Source organism: Kogia breviceps, chromosome 18, assembly GCF_026419965.1.
Source record: "Kogia breviceps isolate mKogBre1 chromosome 18, mKogBre1 haplotype 1, whole genome shotgun sequence".
Lineage (NCBI taxonomy): Eukaryota > Metazoa > Chordata > Mammalia > Artiodactyla > Physeteridae > Kogia > Kogia breviceps.
In genome coordinates, this window is record NC_081327.1 from 6,141,466 (window position 1) to 6,161,980 (window position 20,515).

A 20,515-nucleotide genomic window follows, 5' to 3' on the forward strand; every position below is an offset into this window, starting at 1 on the left:
CTGGGCCCCCAGCATACCCTTGAACTTGGAGCGGATGTTGGCCAGTTCCTTGTTGATTCTCTTAATCTCCGCCTCCTTGCTCTTACCTGGAAGGGAGCAGGCAGGACCGATCAGGAGGGTCCCAGAGAGCTGAGCGGCCTGCCCTCACTTTCCTGGGCAAGGTCCCTCCGGCTGGGAGGGCAGAGTCCCCACCCTGGGCGCTGAGGCAAGGCCTGGGCCCTGTCTCTAGCTGGGAGCTTCCAGGAGGTGGGGACCTCGGCTCCTCGGTCCGTACCACCCAGAGGAGAAGCCCAGCACACACTTTGGGGCGCTCCCTGCCTCCCTCCCTCCTCCAGCTCCTGTCCCACCCATGGCTCTGGTTACCACTCCACCAGCCCCCAGCTGAAATATGTCCCTGGCAGGAAATATGTGATGAATGAATGAATGAAGAGATCGGCTGCCTTCGACGTGGCCCCCTGGACCCTCACCCTGACCACACCCCCAGAGCTCAGTGTCTCCTGAAAACCGCTCAGCCCACACCTTGTCAATTCCAGCCAGCTGCCAGGCATTGGGTCCTGAGCTCCCGGCTCCCCACCTCCGCCGCGCCCCCATCCCTGCTCACAACCTGCAGCTCTCTCCATCCACCCCTCTCCAGCCTGGCCCACAGACCAACTTCCTCCCTCTCCCCTACACGTCTGTCTGTGACATCCCTGCACTTCTGACAAGATCCACCCGGGGACGACTTGAGAGGGCCTTCCGGGGTCCCACAGGCCAGGTCCCACGCGTCCTCTGTGCTCCTGGATGCCCAGGTGTCCCCATCAGAGCGAGATCCAACTAGATGGTGATCGGGTCTCGGCCTCCCTCACCACTGGCTATGTCCCTCCTCACGTGCCCCAGTTCGAGCCAGACTTCACCATCTCACCCTTGACAGGCTCCACTGTTCACTCAGCGCCTCCAAACAGAAACCTGGGTGTGCTCACCCACTCACTCAAGCCGTCGCCACGTCCTCTTGGCTCGACCTTCAGAACATGTAACCACACACCTCCACCACGACCCCCTCATCCAGACCCCATGCCCGCCCAGCCAGATCACTGTGGCACCTCCTTTCTGGCATCCCTGCTTCCCACTGGGGGGATTCCACCCCGTGGCTACCAAGCCCTGTGGCCCTGCCCTGGCCACCCCACCAGTGTCACCCCTCACCATCTTGCTGTGTGTCCCCACCTCGCAGGCCCCCGTCAGTTCCAGGGACAATTCACACTCCTTCCCACCTCCAGGGCCTTTGCACGTGCTGTGCCCTCCACCTGCCCATCTATCCAGTTATCTTCTCATCACTTGGGTCTCAGCTCTTATCACCTCCTCCAAGAGGCCTTTCTTGGCCAATTCTCTATATATTTATTATTGTTATTTTTTGGCCGTGCCGCACGGCTTGTAGGATCTTAGTTCCCCAACCAGATATGGAACCAGGGGCCCTGGCAGTGCAAGTGCGGAGTCCTAACCACTAGACTGCCAGGAAATTCCCTCTTGACCAGTTCTTTTAAAGTCAGTGCCTTCTTCTTCTGTTTCCATCATTTAAAAAAAATGTCCTGGGACTTCCCTGGTGGTCCAGCAGTTAAGACTCTGGGCTCCTGGGCTTCCCTGGTGGCACAGTGGTTGAGAGTCCGCCTGCCAATGCAGGGGACGCGGGTTCGTGCCCCAGTCCGGGAAGATCCCACGTGCTGCGGAGCAGCTGGGCCCGTGAGCCATGGCCGCTGAGCCTGCGCGTCCGGAGCCTGTGCTCCGCAATGGGAGAGGTCACAACAGTGAGAGGCCCACGTACCGCAAACAAAATAAATAAATAAAAACGAATCCGGCTGACAATTCAGGGGACATGGGTTCAATCCCTGGTCTGGGAAGATCCCACATGCCGCGGAGCAACTAAGCCCGTGTGCCACAACTACTGAACCTGCACTCTAGAGCCTGCGAGCCACAACTACTGAGCCCAAGTGCCTACAGTCCGTTATCCACAAAGAGAGGCCACTGCCCTGAGAAGCCCCCGCTCACCGAAACTAGAGAAAGCCCACGCACAGAAACAAAGACCCCAATGCAGCCAAAAATAAAATAAATAAAATAAATTTCTAAAAAACAAAAGAAAAAAAAGACGCCACGCTCCCAAGGCAGGGCGCCCGAGTTTGATCCCTGGTAAGGGAACTAGACCCTGCATGCCACAACTAAAGACCCAGTGTAGCCAAATAAATAAATATTTTTTAAAAAGTCTTCCCTGGCTCATTTCACACCATGTAACTATTTTATTTATCTTTACTGTCAAACCTCGGCTCCCCCTTCAGATTACAAGCATCACAGGGGAGCTTCTAGAACAGTGCCCGGCATATAGCAGGTGCTTAATAAATGTCTGGTCATCTGAATGGTGGAGCCTGGTCTGACCCACGGCTGTGTCATCCACATGTGGCCAGGCAACTGGAAGGTTCAAGTGAATGAATGAATGAAGGAGAAAGCAAGGGTATGTGCTCTCTTTCTCTTTAGAAATCCTGCCTCACCACCTACTCCCAACTTCCGGGGAAGCTCCCATAAGCCTCACTTCAGCTATCACCTCCTCCAGGAAGCCCCTTCTGATTAGCACCTCCTGATCAGTTCCAAACAGACGCTAGAGCTGCCGTGTCCAATACGGCAGCCATCAGCCAGGTGGCTCTCAAGCACCTAAAACATGGCTGTTCCCAACTGAGATAGGCAGTAAGTGGCAAAGACACATGGGATTTAGAAGATTGAGTGTGGGGAAAAAAAAAAAAGAAACATAGGGACTTCCCTGGTGGCACCGTGGTTAAGACTTTGTGCTCCCAATGCAGGGCGCCCGGGTTCAATCCCTGGTCAGGGAACTAGATCCCACATGCATGTCACAACTGTGGAGCCTGCCTGCCACAAGTAAGACCCAGCACAACCAAATTAATTAATTTTAAAAAAAGAAATGTAAACTATCTCATCACAAAGTTAAAAATATAATTAATTAGTTGCTTAAAACTTTTTAAATCAAAAAAATTTTTAAATATTGAATACATGTTGAAATGAGAATATTTAGTTGCCCGCATGTCGCAACTAAAAAGATCCCACGTGCCACAACTAAGACTTGGGGCAGCCAAAATAAAATAAATAAATAAATATTTAAAAAAGAATATTGGGGGTGTACCAGATTATACAAACATATTATTAAAATTAATTTGGCCCATTCCGTTCTACTTTCTACTAACAAAAAAGCGGTTCCTGAAGAAGTTAAAAACCACACATGCGGGGCTTCCCTGGTGGCGCAGTGGTTGGGAGTCCGCCTGCCGACGCAGGGGACGCGGGTTCGTGCCCCGGTCCGGGAAGATCCCACGTGCCGCGGAGCGGCTGGGCCCGTGAGCCATGGTCGCTGAGCCTGCGTGTCTGGGGCCAGTGCTCCGCAACGGGAGAGGCCACAGCAGTGAGAGGCCCGCGTACAGAAAAAGACAAAAAAAAAACCAACCCCACACATGCGGCTTGCACTCCAGGTAGCACCGCTCTCGGGCCTTTCCTGGGCTCCCACACTGCCCAGGTCACCTCCCTCAACGCTGCTGTGCGTGTCTGGGTCTGCTGCTGTCCCCAGACCACACCAGAGCCCCGAGGGCAGGGCCAACGTCTGCCACTTTTCTGGGTAGTGACTCCCCGTTCCACAGGCTTACTGAGTGCCTGAGCTCAGGAAAGGCATGAAGATGTGAAAAAAAAGAAGGGTCTGAAGGGGTACAGAGTGACCCATTCCCAGGCCTCAGGGGGGGAGGGAGGTCTCTGGGGCCCAGGCGATGAGGGGCCAGTCCCTCAGTGATGAGGCTGAATTGGCCTGTGTGGCCCAGAGGCCATCTGATGCTTCATTTATTAATTACACGTTTCCTAAGCCCTGTGGGCCAGGCCTGAGTGGGGCGGCGCTGGGGACCCAGGACCCACGCAGATCTGGCACTTTTGATCCTCCCCCAGGGACTCCTGGCTTGGTGGGGCGCAGGCAGCGGGGCCCTGTCCCCACACCTGAGCGAGATGGGCGCGATTGGAGGTCACCCAGACACCCCCCGGGGGCCTTGCTGGTGGCTGCCAAGAATAGGGGACATTTGAGGAGGGCCGTGAAAGATGAGGAGGGTTCAGGAGCAGTTCACCAGCGAGAACTAAGCCAGAACCATGTCACACTGTTGAGGTGTGCCCACCAGAGGGTGGCCAGGGGGTCAGGACAGCGCCTCCCTCTGGGGGCAGGGCAGGGGCGGTGACCAGCACGGCAGCTCCTCAAAACGGGTGCGCACGCTCCGTTCTCCTCCTAACCTCAGGCTGACCACACAATTGCTCTAATCAGTTGCCTTAAAGCTATTCTGTAGGGACGAGGAAAAAAAAAAAAATCAAACAGCTTTTATAAATGGACCATATAGCACACAGTGGCTGCCTAACTTTCACCACGGATAGACGGATATCTGAACAGCAATTAAATGACTGAGCCTAGAGCCCTCTCTGGCCTTCGTTTACCTCTATTAAAAGCTTCAAGAAGCAGGCAAAACTAACCAACAGTGTTGGATGACTGAGCAGTGGGGAGGGGGTGCCAGGGAGCTGGGGATGCTGTTTCTGCCCCTGGGGGCCAGTTACGCAGCTGTGTTCAGTCGGGGAAAATTCATCAGATTTTGATGATGAATTCATCAAAATTCATCACTCCTGATCTGTGAGCTTTTTTTATAGATACACTGTATATGTATATGTGAATATACAAGTTAATATATTTGTATACAAATATATATTAACATATTTTTATAGTGAAGTATATCAATGATGTAGAAGAGAATATAAAACAGATATGGACAATTTAAAGAATATGCAGGAATTCCCTGGCGGTTCAGTGGTTAGGACTTGGCACTTTGGCTCTGGTTCGATCCCTGGTGGCAGAACTAAGATCCTGCAAAGCCGCGGGGCGGGGCCAAAAAAAAAATTCAAAGATATCATAAGCACATGACAGAGAATATGGAAAAGAAAAATAATGGCCATAGTTCATAAATTATGGCTAATTTGAAGTGCTCTTCAATACACCTCTTTATAGCTAAATGATAACACGTATGTAATATTTTTTAGAATAAAGTCCTGGAAATAAAGTTCTTAGAGCAACAAGCATGCTCATTTTGAAATTTTTCTGATATATGAAGGCAAATGGCTCTCCCATAATGAACCAGTTTATATCCCACCAACCCACCAACATGGTATGAGAATCTGTTTCCTAATAAAAGAATTTATGATAGTTGGCTGAGTGAATTATCCAGTAATTTATTTAATTATTATGCTATAGTTGGACATTTCGCTCACTTAATAAAAAAATATTATTAGTGCCTGATACGTGTAAAAATTAAAAATAAATTTTTAGGGCGTCCCTGGTGGTGCAGTGGTTAAGAATCTGCCTGCCAGTGCAGGGGACACAGGGTTCGAGTCCTGGTCTGAGAAGATCCCACATGCTGTGAAGCAATGAAGCCCGCGTACCACATCTACTGAGCCTGCGCTCTAGAGCCCGCGAGCCACAACTACTTAAGCCCGCGCACCTCAAGCCCGTGCTCCGCAACAAGAGAAGCCACCGCAAGGAGAAGCCCGCGCACCGCAAAGGACAGTAGTCCCCCCCCTGCCCCCGCTCGCCGCAACTAGAGAAAGCCCACAAAGACCTAACGCAACCATAAATAAATAAATAAATAAATAAATAAAATTTAAAGTAAGGAATATTCAAAGAATATATGTTTGTGTGTGTATATGTTTTTTCCTTAGTCTTTAAATTGTCCACGTCTATTTGATATTGTCTTCTGCACCACCAACATACTTTGCTACAAAAAAGAATTCACAGAAAGAACAAAGCATCAGGTCTCCAAAAGAGAATGCTCTGTGGCCCTAGAGGAAGTGCATCCCAGCAGAGCACACAACCTCTGCAAATATCTAGAGCCTGGGTGCCCAGACACAGCACCTGGGTGCTGCTGAGGGTAACGCATGGGAGAAAGGGGCTGAAGGCAGCTGTGACAGAACTGGACTCATGGAAGAAACTTTCCATCACTCGGCCAGCCTGCGACAGGGGGCATGCAAGCATTTCAGGGTGTTTTAAAGAGATTCCTTTATCTTCAAACATTCCCAGGGCCAAGCTCAGGGGTGAGTCACACCTGCTCTGCCCTGAGGACGCTCCTGGATTGGAGAGGCTGACAGGGACAATGGGGAAAACTTTCACAGAGGCACACACAGTGAGGGCTGGGAGGCTGGGAGGCTGGAATCAGATGGGGGGAGGAAGGCTTCCTGGTACCCAGTTCCTGGGACTTTTTTGCTGGGGGGGGGCAGCTCCTGGGATTTTTCACCCATGCCCCCTGCAGTGGAAGCATGGAGCCCTAACCACTGGACCGCCAGGGAATTCCCTGCTCCTGGGATTTCAGGCTCAAAAGACGAGGCTGAAATGGACCAAGCAGAAATACGCGGAGGTGTGCTCTGGGCATGAGGACCAGCTTGTGCAAAGGCCTGGGGGCTAGCACAGCAGGCGGGGATAGACCTCCTGGCTTTTCTGAGGGTGCTGGGGAGCCATGGGAGGGCAGGGGGCCCCATTCTGCCTGCAGCTGTTGCTGTGAGGGCCGTGCAGGTGGAAAAGAGGCCACCCCCTTGCTACAAGCCAGGGCAGGTTACCGCTGACCACCGCTCCAGAGGGACCTTGGGGCTTCTGGGTAGGGGAGATAAGCCTTCCCTAAGCATTTAACCTGGGGCATCGGGGTGGGGCTGTCACTGCCACAAAAGGCATCCTAACAAACCTGGACCACCATGAAGGGGTTGACACGCTTTCCTGGCAGTAACCCAGGCACTGGCTGGCACCTCACTGCCAGACCCTTTTGCCTTCCAGACAACTACTGTTTACAATACAAAGCAACAAAAGTTTCTCTCTACTAGGATGTGCTCTGATGTCTCCCACACAAGTCCCAACAGCCCTGAGTCCTCAAAGAGGGTTCTGGGAGGGCTTCCCTGGTGGCGCAGTGGTTGAGAGTCCGCCTGCCAATGCAGGGGACGCGGGTTCGTGCCCCGGTCTGGGAGGATCCCACGTGCCGCGGAGCGGCTGGGCCCATGAGCCATGGCCGCTGAGCCTGCGCGTCCGGAGCCTGTGCTCCGCAACGGGAGAGGCCACAGCAGTGAGAGGCCAGAGAACTGCAAAAAAAAAAAAAAAAAAAAAAGAGGGTTCTGGGAGATGATGCTTGTTGACTCTGGACCCCTATAAAGTTCAGAACATGTTGGCCCATGTGGTCCGCCACTGGACATTTGAAAATCGGCTGGTGCTACTGAGGGACTAAATTCCTAATTTTATTTAATTGTAATAAGTGAAAAATTAAAAACCAATCCTTCACTCAGTCACTGGAAAAGTATGTTTGGAACGACTCGGACCCTTTGTGAATCTTCTTTTTTAACCATACGTTTCATGAACTCTTAAGACAGAGAAAATATTTCCAAAGAAACTGTAGCCTCCGAGTTGAGAAAGGAACATAAACTGTCTTGTTAATCATTGAAAAAATATCGACTACACATTCAGATAATATTTGGGGCATATTGGGGTAAAGGAAATAAATCATATTAAAGTTAATTTCCCTGGTTTTACTTTTTTAATGTGACTAGGGAAAATTTAAATGTACATATGTGGATGGACCTAGAGATTATCATATTAAGGGAAGTAACAAATACCATATGATATCACTTATCTGCGGAATCTAAAAAAAAGATACAAATAAACTGACTTACAAAACAGAAATAGACTCAGGGACACAGAAAATAAACTTTTGGTTTACCAAAGGGGAAACTGCAGGGGTCGGGGGGGGGGGGGAGATAAATTTGGAGTTTGAGATTAACATACACACACTACTATACATAAAGGAGATAAACAACAAGGATCTACTGTACAGCACAGGGAACTCAACTCAATATCTTGTAATAACCTCGAATGGAAAAGAACCTGAAAAAGGATATATGTATTCAATATACATATGCATAACTGAATCACTTTGCTGTATCCTTGCAACTGACATAACACGGTAAATTAGCTATACCTCAATTTTAAAAACATGTATGTATGTGGGTCGCCGCATGACAGCCCTGGGTTAGATGTTATCAAAACTGTCAGCATCTCTGAGAGAAAATATTCTCCTCGAGCGACCGAGTCACACCCTGTCATTCCCCTACTTGAACGGAGCTGCAAGGACCTCCCTGAGCTGCCGCCTAACCTATTAAGGAGGCACGTGTTGCTCTGTAAGCCCTCGGCTTCTGGCCGGGAATGCCAGCTCCGCAAGGGCAGGGGCGGGTGGCTGCGTTCCGTGCAGCATCCTGACACCAGGATGAGCAGGTCCAGAGCAGTCCTGACACAGGGGAGATGCTGAATGCGATTGCGGACCGAGGTCACCAGATGACACACAGGTAGAAAGGGATGGGGCTCAGGCCCGGCTCTGTCTGTTGCCAACATCTGGATGCCACTCATAACCTAAAGCCAGTTCCTTTAAGCGCCCTGGGCAGCGGCGTGGGGGAGGGGCGCTGTCCCCAACCGCACACTGATGTTGGAGCACCGCCAGAGTGGGACTCATTCCTTCTGCTCTCGCCACAGCGGCCAGAGGGATTCTGTGAAAACCTGAGTCAAACCCCGTCCCTTCTCTGCACTGAATCTCTCCCTGGCTTCCATCTGGCTCACTGGTTCCCACTCTGACCACAACTCCCACCCTCTCCCCACATTCCTCCTATACGTCAAGCACAGTCCTGCCTCAGGGCCTTTGCACAGGCTGTCTGCGCTGCCAAAAAACGTCTTCTCCCAGATTCTGCAGGCCAATTCACCCACCAAATTTTTCTTTGCTCCAATGTCACCTTCTCGGTGAGAGACGCTCCGAGCAGCCTATATAAGAGCGCCATCCCTACACCCCTACACCTCTTCCCTGCTTTATTTCCTCCCAACACTCACTGCTACCTGTCTGAACACCTGAACACTATATATTTACCTGTACATTGGTCCATCTCCCCCCTAGAATGTGAGCACCATTGGGAGGGGACTTTTGCTCACCGTTTTAGTCTCATCACCTAGAAAGTGTCTGTCACTCAATCTGTGCTCAGTAAAGATTGATTGGCCATTCATTCATTCAATCAGCAAACACCTCCCAAGGACTCTTGTGGGCCAGGCCCTGCAGAAGGTGGAACTGGGGACCCGGGGAGGGATCAGACCAGGGCCTGTGCTCCAGAGGCTGGGGGAGATGCCGAAAACAGAATGGGTCACAGTTTGGAGTGGGATGTGCCCTCATGGAGAGCTCGGGGCACTGTGGCAGCCCAGCAACCCCCTTCCCATTCATTCACTCACACTGTCCTTGGGCTTGGGGGGAGCTGGGCCCTAGAGAGGAGGCAACCCCAGCTCCTGCCTTAGGGAGCTCCCAGTCAGATAAGTGTCTGGGAGGCTGACTCCCCTCCAGACAGGACAGGACTACGCCCTCAGGCTGGGCCCAGCCTCACCTCTCCCTTTCTTATCTGCAGAATTTGCCCTTCCTGGCTCTCCTTCTCAAAGCCTGCCTTTCATCTCCTTTTAGTTCCTTCCCCCTGAATTCCACTATGCCCTTCAGATCCTCCAGCAGGATGGCTCCACACTCCTCCCCGTCCTCCATCTGCTCAGATCTGAGCACAGTCTCATCCACGTCCTTCATCCCTTCTTTTGCCCTCACTGCAGTTTGAAACCCTCTCCGGTGCTCTCGGAACAAACACCAACCTGGCCTCTGCCCACCTCCCCAATGTCAGATCCCATCCCTCTCTGCACCAGCCACATAGGCCTTAGCACAGAGTCTCGACGGGGCCTCAGGACCTTTGCACTTGCTGTTGCTCTGCCTTCACAGCTCTTCTCCCCTTCCCTTGTCCTGGCTAACCCCTCCCCATTGTCTGGGCAACGCAAGCAGAGTCCCCGTTCTCTCATCATCGTGGCCCTCTCCCTCACTGGACTTAGGACAGCTACAATTTTTTTCCACTTAAAAAAAAACTTGATGCCAACAAGAAAGGAGCCAGGATAGGGCTTTTAAACAAGCAGATCTAATTTTGAAAGTAAATTTCAGGTAATTTTCTGGGGGGCAACAAAACATACCTCCCTGAATGCCTTGTGATATATTTAGATTTGATTCTAGGTTTCTTCCTCAATTTAGGTAAAGAAAATAAAATTAATATATCATCTAACAGTGGCATATATGAAATAGATAAACAACCAGGATTTGCAGAGGAAACTATATTCAACATCCTGTAATAAACCATGATGGAAAAGAATATGAGAAATATATATATATATATGTATAACGGAATCACTTTGCTGTACACCTGAAACTAACACAATATTGTAAATCAACTATACTTCAATTTTTTAAAAAATTGAGATACAATTCACATTCCACACAGCTCACCATTTGATAGGGCGATTCTGTGGTCTTTAGCAGATCCACAGTGTTGTTCAGCTATCACCACCATCTAATTCCAGAACATTCTCATTACCCCCCCCCCCCAAAGAAACCCTGTTCTCATTAGCAGTCATTCCACATTCCACCACCCCCTAGCCCTAGGCAACCACTCAACTACTTTCTGTTTCTCTGGATTTGCCTATTCTGGACACCTCATAGAAATGGAATCCTACAATATGTAGCCTTTTGTGTCTGTCTTCTTTCTCTTCAAATGATGTTTTCGAGTTTCATCCGTGTTGTAGCCTCTACGGTACTTTGTTCCTTTTCAATGGCTGAATACTATTCCATCGTGTGGGTGTCCACACTGTGTTTCTCCACCCGTCCGCTGGCAGACATTTGGGTTTGCTTCCGCTCTTTGGCTATCTATCATGAATGATGCTGTATGAACATCCGTATACAAATGCTTGGGAGATGGACAGCTGCAATTTTTGTGCAGCACCTGTCTCCCTCAGGGGCTGGGAGTTTCATGGGGGTACAGACAAGTCTGTCCTATTTACCACTGTTTCCCCAGTGCCCATGATAAGGCTTGAAACATACCAGCCATTCAACCTACACTTGATGAGAAAACCAAGGACAAGGGGAAGCCCTGATTCTCCAGCCCTGGTTCATTTGGCTAAACTACTTCCACTGCCCCCAAGTCGGAGCCTCCCCTCCATCCTCTGGCTTCCCTCTGGGGTCCTGCAGTGACACCCACTTGTTTTCTCTTTCCTGCCCTGCCCCCATCATCCAATCCCTTTGCAGATCCTTCAAAATCTATCTCCAACCAAACACTTCTCATCGTTTCCTTCTCACCCCAGTCGAACCAACACCGTCTCTCACTGGGAGGCCTGCAACGGGCCCTCTAATGCCTTCCCTGTTTCTGTTCATACCTCCTTGGGCCTGTTCTCTTCCCAGCAGCCAGAGGAACTATTTTAATATATCAATCAGCTCCTGTCCCTCCTGTGCTCAAAACCTTCCTGCTGCTCTTGCTTCACTCAGAGAAAGGCCAAAGTGCTCCTAGTGGCCCACAAAGCCCTGTCCCCTCTCTGTCCTTATCTCCCACTGCTCTCCCTCCCTCCCTCCCTCTCTTGGCTCCAGCCACACAAGCCCCCTCGCATTTATCTGAACCCACACCAAGCATGCTACAACCTCAGGACCTTTGAATGCACTGTTCTCCTGCCTGGACCCCTCTTTCCTCCAAAATCCGCAGGGCTCGATCCCTCTCGATCCTGGTCCCTCCCCTCCCCCGCCTGCCTGCAGTATTTTTCTTCACAGCACTAGTCATCTCTGACCCTGTGGTTCTCTGTGTTTACTTGTTAATCTCCCTCCTGGCATCGGTGCTCCCAGGGGCAGGAATTTCTGTTCACTGTTATTGCCCCAGTCCCCAGAACAGTGTCTGGTACACTGGAGTGATCAAAAAGCTTTTGGTCAAATGAAAAACGAATGAACGAACCTTCAGAGGCAAGATGTTCTGATCAAGGGGAGTCAGCCGACCAGAAAAGGGAGCCTCCAAGAGGTTGAATGACTTGGCAAGGGTCGCAAGGTAGGTGTCAGAGGCAATGCACTCTTGCTGCTAACAGCTGGCCTCCCGCAACCCACAAATCCTCAAAGCTCCACCCCTTTCAAAACAGACTTAACCTCTCCGCCACTTGAGACCCAACAGTTTCCACCCCTCTTGCTCGCTGAGCACCTACTACATGCCAGATCCTTCCATATCTACTAAATTCTAAAATCATCACTGGGCACCCAGCAGAGGCCACTCCTCAGATCCAGCCAAATAACAAGAACAGTAGCCAAGCTATCTAGCGCCTGGAGTGTGTGAAAGGCCTCACTCACATTCGGTATCATAACCACCCCATCAGGAAGGTGTGATCAGCAGTCCCTCCTGACGGATGAGGAAACTGAGAGGCGAAGTCTCTCATTCAAGGTCACACAGCTAGGGAGTGAGAGGGCTCAGACTCAAACCCAAGTCTGGCTGACCCCAAAGCCGGTGCGGACACAGCCTGTGAAGCTTTTGGCAGCTCCAAACACCAACACCCGCTCGCAGGAGCTGGGAGCTGACTTGGCGCCAGGCCTCCCACAGACATGACCATTCTTCCTGCTGGTGATGTCTGTCCCCATGTTGATGTGGTCAGATGGGAGAGCGCTCCAGATTCAGGGCTGTCCTGCTCCCTGACCCATGACCCCTCTCTGGGGCCAGGGTTCCCCCACCCCCCCAGCTTTCCAGATCTCTTCCCCACAAATTCCTAAGGCCCCCTGGCCCCTTCTTTGAGATCTGGGCTCTCCCCATTCTGGCACATTCCCCAAGACCTCGCGTTATAATGTCCTCTCCTTTGCAGGCCCCCCAGCTCCCTATTTCAGGTTCTCCCAAGACTCTCCACCTGCAGCGCTTCTCCTCTGTGCTCCTCTCAGTACAGCCTCTAGCCCCTTCTCCACTGCCCTCCATGTCTCCTCAGCAATCCTCCATCCTGGAGCCCCTCTATCCCTCACCAGGGGCCCACTACAGTCCCCCACCTTCCCGTCTCTCCTCCCCAAACCCCTGGGACTTTCTATAATTCTCAAGTCCTCTCTATGAACTAGCTGGGAGCCTCGGTGACCTACCTAGCCCCTTCTCCTCTATGACACCCCCTCACCCAGGCCCTCAAGCCCAGTCCCTTTAGGCTTCCTGTGTTTCACGTCCTCCCAGTCCTCTCTGGCCTCCTCCCACTTTATCTCTTCACAGGGTACCCCCACCCACCCACACATGCACCCTTTTCCCTCTCTATCTACATCAGGGATTTCTCTAACCCCATCTCTAATAGGATCCCCCAGCCTTTCTTCCATTCCCACGAACAACTCTATGCCCCATCCCCGGGACTTTATTAGCCTCCTTTCTATTAAGACCCTCCCGGACGCCTCTAGCCACTCCGTGTCGTCACCTCAAGAGGCACACTATGACACCCTAAGCCCCCCCATCCCCCCCACCCTAAAGTACCCCCGGGGGCCTCTCTAATCCTCTCACTCTAAGACCGCAATGGATTTCTATCTCCTGAGCCCCTCTGTAACCCCCGAACCCCTCAATCCCACGCTCCCCCTCGCCCGGTATCCCCCGGCCGCGCTCTCACAGTTCCGGATGTCGGAGATGAACACGGCGAGCCCCCGCATCCCATCGCCCTTGGACACGGCCGGCATGATGGCGGTGGTGTCGGCTCCAGGCCTGGCCGGGCAGGGCGCAGCACAGCGGGGGCTGGCAGGCGGGGACCGGGAGGGAAGGACCCCAGGCAGCGCCGAGGAGCCGAGCCGGCCAAGGGGGGGAGGGCGGGCTGGCGGGCGGGCTGGCAGGCAGGCGGGCTGGCAGGCCGCGGCTCCGCCCCCGGCCCCTCCCCTCCCCTCTGCCATCCTGAGCTCTCAGCCGCCTATTGGCTTAAATTACTGCCGCTCAGACTCGGGCTCATCCCCGCTCCCTCTCTCATTGGTCAATGGACAAAGGTACGCCGCTACGATTGGCCCAGAGCCCCGCTATTTCCGATAGGGGGGTGGGGGCGTTGCCCGAGAGACGGGAGGAGTTCGGTTACGTACAGTGGGGCCGCCCCCTCCGCTCGGCCGGCTCCGATACTGATTGGATCTGGTCTCTCTCTTAGAAGGGAGGGATTGACGTGAAGGAAGGAGGGGGAGCGGGCTCGGGAAGGCGGGACTTACGTTGATTGAGGCCCATGGGCGGGTAGACCGCCCCCGCAGGCGTCGAGGATTCGCCGGGCCAGTCCTACTCCCACCCCCGATTGGGCTGTTGTGGGGGCGGGAGGAGGGCGACGATCCGTAGAGAAGGAAGGAGCAGGGGGTTGTCCCTCGGCTGGGCTAGGATAGGTGGAGTGGCGCCTGCAATTCCCTGCTGCAGAGAAGGGGTTGGGAGGGGCAGGAGAGCGTGAGGTATTTGCTGCGCAAGCGTCTTTCTGTTCCCCTGTCTCCCTTTCCTTCACCCCCGACTCCTTAATCTCCTTCCAGGAAGACATGCCTTTCCCCTTCCCCTCCCTTCTCTAGAGGCCAAGATGTTGGGACCTAAACTTGTCCGGAGACCAAGTATCCCAGAGCGGAGGACCCAGTAATTCAAGTCTACTCCCATTAAGCAGAGGTTAAAACTGAGGTCCAAAGAGGACCTGAATGACATACCCAAGGTCACACAGCTCAGAAGTGGTAGAGCCTGGATGTAAACTATATTTTGGCTTTTAACCACTTTTCAATACACAATGGCTTTTTTCTTTCAACCATAACACCATTAAACAGATATCGAATAAAAAATTGGGCTTGGAGCTCCTCCCGAACAAGAAGGGGACCTGGTACTGAATGAAGAACGTTGGTTAAAGGGAAAGAATCGGCGAATCCGCTTTGTTTCGCCCAACCACTACCCCTTGGCGCCCCAGAGACCTTTGGGTGACTGGCTTTGGGGAAGGCAAAGCCTCCGGAACTCCAATGCCCAGGGCTAAAGAGAAGTTTGGGGCAAAAGGAACGAGAGGAGTCCATTCCGTCACCTCGAGGAACTAAGCCCCACCCGCCAAGCCTTTTCCAATCTCAGAAGCCTAGTATTCTTGAAATGAGCCTTGGGGGAGAGTCATGGGTGCTGGGAACATCCACTCTGAATCCTGGGGTATGGATAACGCCATTAAAAATATATATATTAGTAGTGGCGTTGGTACTACTCTGCTTTTCGAGGGATGCGAAGAGAGACATCCAGAGTCTGAAGAACAGGAAAATTCTGTCCCTAAGGAAGAGGGAAAAGCGACCCTCTTCCCAGCTTTAACTATCCACCTCCCTCTCACCCACCACCTTCAACCCTTCACCCAGAGCCCACCAGGAGCCAGATAGAGTAAACTCTGGGTTTTTGTCGTGGGGTGAAAGATGTCCTGATTCTAAGTCCTGTCATGGGTAGGTGGGGGAACTCAGTCCTCTCCCAACCCCCTCTAGAGCTCATAAATTAGCCAAAAGTTAATTTTTAAGACTGGCTGTAAAGCAAAGGCATTCTGGGCACACATGAGGAGATTGGGAAGAGCCACCCTAATCTGAGAAACCCTGGGACTGCCCCATCCTGCGTGGGGAGGGGGGGGGATGTGGCGCCACCCACAGGAGCTCATGGACTCATCCTTGCCCATTTAGAGCAGCACTTTCCAGAAGATATACAGTGGGAGCCACAAATACAGTTTTCAGTATACTCCTGCCACGTTAAAAAAAAAAAAAAAAAGAAAAGGTGAAATGAATTTTAATAATATATTTCATTTAACCCCGTATACCCAAATATTATCATTTCAACATAGTTGACATTCTTACCTTCCTAAGTCTTTCATATCTGGTGTTTATACATATAGCGTAGCTCAGCTGAGACATGCCACGTCACAAGCGCTCAGCAGCCACAAGGCCATTATTGGAAAGCAGAAAATTACAGGACCGGATTTGAGTAAGATCATTCTGGGGTTCAGGGGTTGAGGAGGTGACCCATTACTAAGTTTTAAGACCAGGTCATGAACAAGTTCATGTATGGGGTTCTAGATGAGGCTTAGACAAGTCCTTTTTGGTTTCAAGATGGAGCATTGGGACTTACCTCGTGGCTCAGTGGTTAAGAATCCGCCTGCCAGTGCAGGGGACACGGGTTCGAGCCCTGGTCCGGGAAGATCCCACATGCTGCGGAGCAACTAAGCCCATGTGCCACAACTACTGAGCCTGTGCTCTAGAAACCACGTGCTATAACTACTGAGCCCGTGTGCCACAACTACTGAAACCCACGTGCCTAGAGCCGGTGCTCCACAATACGAGAAGCCACCGCAATGGAAGCCCGCGCACCGCAACGAAGGGTAGCCCCCACTAGAGAAAGCCCGCGCACAGCAACCCAACACAGCCAAAAAAATAAAAATCAAATCAAATCTAAAAAAAAAAAAAAAAAAGATGGAGCATTAAGAGGGAACCCCAGGAGCTCGTCGAATTGCTCAGGGGTTGAACCACAATGACTTTTAAGATTTTGACCTGAACAAATTAACTCCTGATTTTCTCCAGAAAAACCGGACTCATCCCATCTTCCCATTCTGGCAGCTGGACCCGCCATCAGTCACCCAGGCACTCTTGCCAGGACGGACCCCCTCCTGTCCTTCACCCCAAACCAAAGCCAGAACACACCCCAAAGCCGGCCACCTCCTCTCATCACCACTGTCTCACCTGGTGCAGGCCACCGTCACCATCACCTTTTGCCTGGAACCTTGTAGCGACATCCCTGGCCATTCTCCCTGCTTCCATCCTGGACACTCAGGGTGCTTTTTGCAACATCAGTCAGCTGTGTCCTTCCGCAGCTTAAATGCACCAGACACACCGGCCTCCTCTTGGCCATTAAGACCCTCCAGACTCATTCCTGCCCCCTGCCCACCTCAGCTTTCCCCATGGCTGGCTGATCCTTCCGGTCTCAATGCAATGTCCCCTCCTAGGAGAGAACTTCTGGTTTAGGGATTTAAAGTGACCTCTCCGGGGCTTCCCTGGTGGTGCAGTGGTTGAGAGTCCGCCTGCTGACGCAGGGGACGCGGGTTCGTGCCCCGGTCCGGGAAGATCCCACGTGCCGCGGAGCGGCTGGGCCCGTGAGCCATGGCCGCTGAGCCTGCGCGTACGGAGCCTGTGCTCTGAAACGGGAGAGGCCACGACAGTGAGAGGCCCTCATACCACCAAAAAAAGAAAAAAAAAAAAAAGTGACCTCTCGGGACTTCCCTGGCGGTCCAGTGATTAAGATTCTGTGCTTCCACCACAAGGGGCACGGGTTCAATCCCTGGTCAGGGAACTAAAATCCCACAATGCCGTGCGTCGTGGCCAATAAATAAAGAAATAAAAAAATAAAGTGACTTCTCCATGTCGTACTTGAACCCCTTATCCAGTATTAAAAAAAAAAATGTGTTACAGCAATCCCACTCCTGGGCATATATCCGGGAAAGACAAAACTCTAATTCGAAGATACAGGCACCCCAACGTTCATAGCAGCACTATTTACAATAGCCAAGACATGGAAGCCACCTAAATGTCCATCAACAGATGAATGGCTAAGGAAGATGAGGTACATATATCCAATGGAATACTGCTCAGCCATGAAAAAGAATGAAATAATGCCATTTGCAGCAACACGGAAGGACCTAGAGATTATTACACTAAGTGAAGTAAGTCAGAGAAAGACAAATATCATGTGATATCACTTATATGGGGAATCTAAAAAAATGATACAAAGAACTAACGAAATAGAAATGGACTCACAGACATAGAAAACAAAATTATGGTTACCAAAGGGGAAGGGGGGAGGGATAAATGGGGAATTTGAAATTAATAGATACACACTACTTTATATAAAATAGATAAACAACAAGGACCTACTATATAGCACAGGGAACTGTATTCACTATCTTGTAATAACCTAGAATGGAAAAGAATCTGAAAAAGAATATATATATACACATATACATATATAACTGAATTACTTTGCTGTAAACCTGAAACATTATAAATCAACTATACTTCAATTGAAAACAATTTTAAGGGACTTCCCTGGTGGTCCAGTGGTTTAGAATCTGCACTCCCAATGCAGGGGGCTTGGATTCAAACCCTGGTCATGGAACTAAGATTCCACATGCCACGTGGCACAGCCAAAAAATAAAAACAAAATAAATTTTTTTTTAATGTGTTATAGAAATTTTCAAATATACCCCTGCAAAGCAGGGTATAATGCACCCCCATATACCCAGCTCCAACAGTTATCAACATATAACCTTTATTCTTTCATTTATAATCCCCTGCATTTGACTTCCCTACCCCCCACTGGATTATTCTAAAGCAAGCCCCCCCCCATGAAATCATTTCATCCCCATCACCCAGCTGCTTCTCCAACATTTCACAATGAAAATTTCTAAATATTCCGAAAGTTGAAACAACTGTACAGCAAACACCCATATACCCCATCGCCCCAATGCTGGTATTAACGTTTTACTCCACTAGCTTTATCACAACTCCATCTGGCCTTCCCTTCCTCCATCCATCAATCCATCATGTGTTTTTTTAAAAAATTTTTTAAAAATCTATTTATTTTATTTGGCTGGTCTCAGTTGCAGCAGGCGGGCTCCTTAGTTGCAGCCTGCCTGCTCCTTAGTTGCGGCATGTGAACTCTTAGTTGCGGCATGCATGCAGGACCTAGTTCCCTGACCAGGGATCGAACCCAAGTCCCCTGCATTGGGAGCACAGGAGTCTTTTTTTTTTTTCAAGTTATCCTAATTTATTTCTTTATTTTAATCTTATTTATGTATTTATTTACGGTTGCGTTGGGTCTTCGTTGCTGCGCACAGGCTTTCTCTAGTTGCGGCAAGCAGGGGCTACTCTTCATTGCCGTGCACGGCCTTCTTGTTGCGGTGGCTTCTCTTGTTGTGGAGCACGGGCTCTAGGTGAGCGGACTCAGTAGTTGTGGCCCACGGGCTTAGTTGCTCCACAGTATGTGGGATCTTCCCGACCAGGGCTTGAACCCATGTCCCCTGCGTTGGCAGGCAGATTCTTAACCACTGTGCCACCAGGGAAGTCCCAATCCATCGTGTATTTTTAATGCATTCAAAGTAAGTTGCAAATAGCACTATTCACAATAGCCAAGATATGGCAACAACCAGGTGGTATATACACACAATGGAATAGTATCTGGCCGTGAAAAGAGGATATTCTGCCGTTTTCAGCCACTCGGACAGACCCTGAGCACATTACGCTAAGCTAGATAAACCAGACAGAGAAAGACAAGTACTGTATGATTTCACTTATATGTGGAATCTTAAAAAGTCTAACCTGAAAAAAAAAAAGAGTCTAACCTGTAAAAAAAGATTAAAATGGTGGTTACCAGCAGATAGGGTGTGGGAGATAAGTCTGATGTTGTTTAAGGGTACAAACTTGCAACAAATAATAAATAAGCCATAGAGATCTAATACACAGTATAGTGAATATAGATAACAATATTGTACTATAATGACGTGATAATATAGCTACCATGGCAATCATATTATAATATATAAATGTATCAAAGTAAGACACACTTTAAATTTATAAACACTATATGTCTGGGAATTCCCTGGCAGTCCAGTGGTTAGGACTTGGCCCAGGTTCGATCCCTGGTCAGGGAACTAAGATCCCACAAGCTGTGCAGCGTGGCAAAAAAACAAAACAACAACAACAAGTCAAATTTATTCAATAAAAAAACAGAATAAAACAAAGTTGCAGGTATCAGTACTCATCCACCCTGTTACGGGTTGAATTACATCCTGCAAAGGATGCTCAAGTCCTAACCCACAGTAGCTGTGAATTTGGCCTTATTTGGAAATAGGGTCTTTGCAGATGACCAAATTAAGACATGGTCATTTGGTTGGGCCCTAATCCAATGTGCAGTTTCTTAAAAGGGGCGAAATTCGGACACAGAGATAAACCGTTCCACAGAGAAGACAGTGTGAAGACACAGGGAGAAGATGGCCATCTACAAACCAAGGAACACCTAAGGATACCAGATACTAGGGGTGAGGCACAGATTCTCCCTCACAGCCTCAGAAGGAACCAACCCTGCTGACACCTTGACCTTGGACTTCTGGCCTCCAGAACTGCCAGACAGTAACTATCTATGGTTTAAGACGCTCAGTCTGCAGGACTTTGTTACCGCAGTCCCAGGGGCTAACACAACTCCAAATATTCAACATACACATCATGAACTATATAGCTCAGTGCTTGTTTAGATTCTTTAATAGGGAGAATTGACACACAATAAAAGGCTCAAATCCCAGGTGCACAAATCGACAAGCTTTGACAAATGTCCACATGGCCATCACCCAGTTTTGATTCCCTTTATATCACGTTCAGACATCTGGTATTTTTGGTGTGTTTCTATTGCCTGCCTGTCCCCTTCCACACCCCCCCCCCCCCTAGAATGTAAGATCCTCCGGCGCTGGTATTCAATCCTCATCGTCCCCCAGATCCCGGGAAAGCGACAAGTCCAATGTATTACATGAAGCAAGTCTGAATGGGGGGGCTGGGTGACACCACAGTGAGGTTCAGGGAAAGGTAATTTG

At 50.3% G+C, this 20,515-nt stretch overlaps 1 protein-coding gene across 2 annotated transcripts in view; it reads right to left on the reverse strand.

The window, feature by feature from the left end:
• AP2A1 (adaptor related protein complex 2 subunit alpha 1) overlaps positions 1–13,775 on the reverse strand; it is a 38,363-nt gene extending 24,588 nt beyond the window's left edge. For both annotated transcript variants that reach the window (XM_059046196.2, XM_059046195.2), the window contains exons 1-2: positions 13,547–13,775; positions 18–86 (exon numbers count right to left, since the gene is read on the reverse strand). In XM_059046196.2, the coding sequence (XP_058902179.1) occupies positions 18–86; positions 13,547–13,613 (136 nt within the window). In that variant the 5' untranslated portion in view covers positions 13,614–13,775. The remainder of the gene's footprint in view (positions 1–17; positions 87–13,546) is intronic.
• Positions 13,776–20,515: the final 6,740 nt, after the last annotated feature.